General features: G+C 42.2%; 1 protein-coding gene across 1 annotated transcript in view; it reads right to left on the bottom strand.

The window, feature by feature from the left end:
- Positions 1–3,776, bottom strand: part of MKI67 (marker of proliferation Ki-67) — a 28,005-nt gene that overhangs the window by 12,015 nt on the left and 12,214 nt on the right. Inside the window, exons 13-14 of the mRNA XM_026851566.1 lie at positions 2,713–2,788; positions 221–2,146 (exon numbers count right to left, since the gene is read on the bottom strand). Coding sequence (XP_026707367.1) covers positions 221–2,146; positions 2,713–2,788 — 2,002 coding nt within the window. The remainder of the gene's footprint in view (positions 1–220; positions 2,147–2,712; positions 2,789–3,776) is intronic.

The following is a 3,776-nucleotide window of genomic DNA, read 5'->3' as shown; positions in this document are numbered from 1 at the left end:
TGTCCTACCCCATAAAACCAATCCCTTCGACTTCGGAAAACCATCTGGTTTCTATAAGGTAACACAGACCCGATGCACTGAAGTCTGCTCGCTATACTGCAGCCCGACTCTCTATCTACATTAGAGCCTGGCAGCCCACACTAATACCAGAATTTTGTACACAGTATTGTTACAGCCACCAATAACTTAGCTCTATTTAGAAAGCCAACTCTTGCCTTACCTGATCTTAGTTTTTTGGATGCCAAGTCATCTGCTGGCAACTGACGTTTTCTTCTGAGAGAAGAGGCAGTTGCCTGTTGTTCAGGGGCAACTTCTTGTGTCTTAATCCTCTTTTGACATTGATCTCTGGGCGAGGCAGGATCTTTCCTGAGAAAAGGGGAAGTAGTTTCTTCACATCTGGAAGGAATTCTTTTCTTTCTGACCACTCCTGATGGATTTCCTTTTGCCAGTGGAGCTACTGCCAAAAGTCCATTTTGTTGTTCTTCAGGGGTTTCTTGACTGGCCAAAATCAGCTTATTTCTAGTACTTCGTTTTGGTAAGCCCTGCTTGCCCTGAACAGAATTTGTGCCTTCTAGCAAGAGGGCAATTCCTATCCGTCTGCCTCTTCTCAGCTTATCTTCTTTCACAGGTGAATCAAAAGTTTGTAATGGAACCTTTCGATATTCTTTAGGAGCTGCTTCTCTACCAGTATCTGCTGGCAAACGGCGTTTTCCTCTAAGAGAAATGGCATTAGTTGTGTGGGATGCCAGAGCAGTTCCTGTCTTTCTGCCCCTTCCTAATGGCTTCTCTTTTCCAGAGGACACTGTTTCCAAAGACATATTTTGTTCTTCATTAGTACCCTCCTCTATATTACCAGTTTCTACCTCTCCTCCTAGATCAATCCTTTTCTTTGCGCCCCTCGCTGATGCATTTGTTTTTGCCGGCAAAATTTTCTTTCCCAAAGCTGGATTTTCCTGTTCTCTCACACTCATCTTTTTATCATCACCTTTTGGCAACCCACGTCTTCTGACAGGAGGAGATCTAGGTGTTGGTGATGCTGCAGCAACCTCTCGTCTTTTCCCTCGTCTCGGTGGATTCTCTTGGGTTGAAGAGGGAGTAGCAGCCAAACCTGAATCTTGCTCTTTTAGGGAAGCCTCATCTTTGATATCACCTGCAATTAGTCTTTGGTTCTCCACAGAGGGAACACAAGGTACTTGTAGAATGGATTCAACTTGCCTTCTCCTGCTCCTCCTAACTTGCAAAGAAGGATTTTCTGAAGTCTCACACTGACCGTCTTTGCAAGTCATTCCTTTGTCACACTCAGGTAAAACCATATTTCCTCCACCTACCTTGAAGCTGCCTTCTTCAAGGTCAAAATTAACGTTTCTACCTTTAAGTCTTCTACATCTTGTTCCATTTTTCTGTGCTGGATTCTCTTGCGGGATGTCAGTCTGCTTTGGTTTAAGCATGCCCTGTTCATTTCTTGCCCGCTGTCGATGGTTAAGAGCAGGACTGTCACTGCCTGCAGCAGGTATCTTATTAAAGAAATGAAGCATTTCCCCTCTGACGTCTACACCACCTTGCTCAGGTTTGTTTTCAGGCTTTTTTAATCCTGTTTGCAGCTGGCAATTTTCTTTTTGAATGCTACTAGATATGGTTAGATCATCTTCAGTCTCTAATATGCCATTGATGCCACACTCCTGCAAAGTCTGTTTTCTATTTGCACGTTGTTTTCCTACCACTGAAGAATCCTTGCCACAAGATTCAAGATTCTCACTTGGATGCTTTAACTCAGTAGGATTTTTCCTTTTACCTCTTCTTGCTCTTTGAGGAGCTCCATGCCCTCCCACAAATGAATCAGTTTCCACTTCTTCCTGATGAGGATGCTGTAAAACCATTTCCTCTTGTATGCAAAGGTTTGCTTTCCTTACTCTTCCTCTTCTTTTAGCTACTGAAGTACTGATCTCTTCCATCTCCTCTTGGGTACTCTTTTCTCCCAGACTTTGCAATTCTTTTGAATTCAAATGATTTTCACGCTGCTTTGCTGAAGCACAATGTACTTTTGTCTTCCTTGATCTGCCCTTTGTTGGTCTCTGGGCAGACCCGTCTTCACTAGGTGCTTCCCTCTGTTGAGAATCTTCACCTTGCGAAACATTTCCTTTATCTTCTGAAATAGGGGATTTTTTTCCCCATTCAAAGTTTTTACAAAGAAAAGAACACAAACAAAAGGTACATATTACTGTGACTGATCAAAGTACCTCTGCGTTTCAATTTTCCTAAGAGAGTCATCTTGCTCAAACATATCACAATAGTATCTTTAAAAAATTTTAAAATAGATAAAGATTTTAATTAATTCCTACACTGGACAGGCTCCTGACCAAAACTGTTTGGTTTAAAGGGTAGGTAACATTCATAGGTTTAAGCTATGTAAGTCTGGGAAGTCTTTACAAAAAAAAGGTAATTTTAAGTGGAGAGGTTTTACACTGCTAAGTTTGGAGATGCCAACCTTAGCACACCAACAAATTACTGCACCATTACTTCTGCAGCCATGCAATCCCAGCCCCTGCTGTTCCTTAGGGATGACTGCACAAACTCCATGAGCTGTCCCTTCACATATCCAAGAGACAGCTGCACACCGTAGAGTTGGGAATTTTAACAACATGTCAGCACTTCACAGCAACATATACTATTTGGTATATTCATCATGCCTCTAGTCAAAGTATTTGCACTTACCATATTTATGACGGGAATTAGTACAAGGAGGTGCAGGATCTTCTTGCTCAGAATCCCCAACACTTCCTGATGTGACCTAAGGGAATAAACCATCATCAATAAATCCTTCTCTGACAGCACCAGAAATAATGGAGCCAACCAAGACAAAACTAATGTATAGGAATGGCTGAAGAAAGTCTGTTCAAATACTTTCCTCTAAACATGAAATCAACTCAGTTTTGTAACTGCATCTGTATATTTGTTATTAGCACACAAATAGATCAAATCTAACACTCGTCATCTGAGCTAGTGAAGCAGATTTTTAACTGAAAGATGACAAACGCCGTACAGAGTTAAAATAAGTATTAATGAGGTTGAGTGAAAAGTGTCTGAGTGCTCAAAAGGAATTTGGGGTATTGAAGCTGAATTCTTGCAGTCTTTTCTAGTGTTTGAGCTCTAAGCCCAGTGATCCTTGATATTTTACCTTGATATTTTACGGATCTGGCTTTGAACTGAAAAGTCAATACCAATACAATTCACAAATGATAACACTGATGAAGCTGTGAATTATAAGGTCAGAATGGTAACGCAGAGCAACCTCAGTAACTACTTGGGGTTCCTTCGATGTAAATACATGTTATCACAGGCAAACGCACAGCGACAGAGCCCCCTCTCTAAAACAGGCATCACTCAGGGAGCGGGGACACAAACACTGAGGGGCAGAGTGAGCAAGAACTGATCATGTGGGGACATGACTTGGGAAATGCCCAACGCTTTGGGATGTGCAGAGACAGAGCGAGCTTCAAATGTCATCTATGGGGCATGAAGCAGCTGTACAAAACAACAAAACCCCCCGATGTCTCCTAGAAAGAGGGCATTCACCTGGACAGCTACCGAGGAATAAAAAGATTGCCATCTTTAGTGTTCTCCCCCCAACAGGAGGAGCCTCTCTAGAAGGTATTATTTCCTCCAGAGGTTCTGGGCATGACATAGTTCAAGTGCTCTAACATACAAGGTGGCATACAAGGAAGCCTAAGAATTCATTTCAACCACAGGCCTCAAAGTTTACATACACTCCTTCCAAA

The sequence above is a fragment of the Athene cunicularia genome, assembly GCF_003259725.1.
Source record: "Athene cunicularia isolate RWA chromosome 6 unlocalized genomic scaffold, athCun1 chr6_part1, whole genome shotgun sequence".
Lineage (NCBI taxonomy): Eukaryota > Metazoa > Chordata > Aves > Strigiformes > Strigidae > Athene > Athene cunicularia.
Note: the sequence above shows the minus strand (reverse complement) of the source record. Positions and strands in the feature narration are given on the sequence as shown.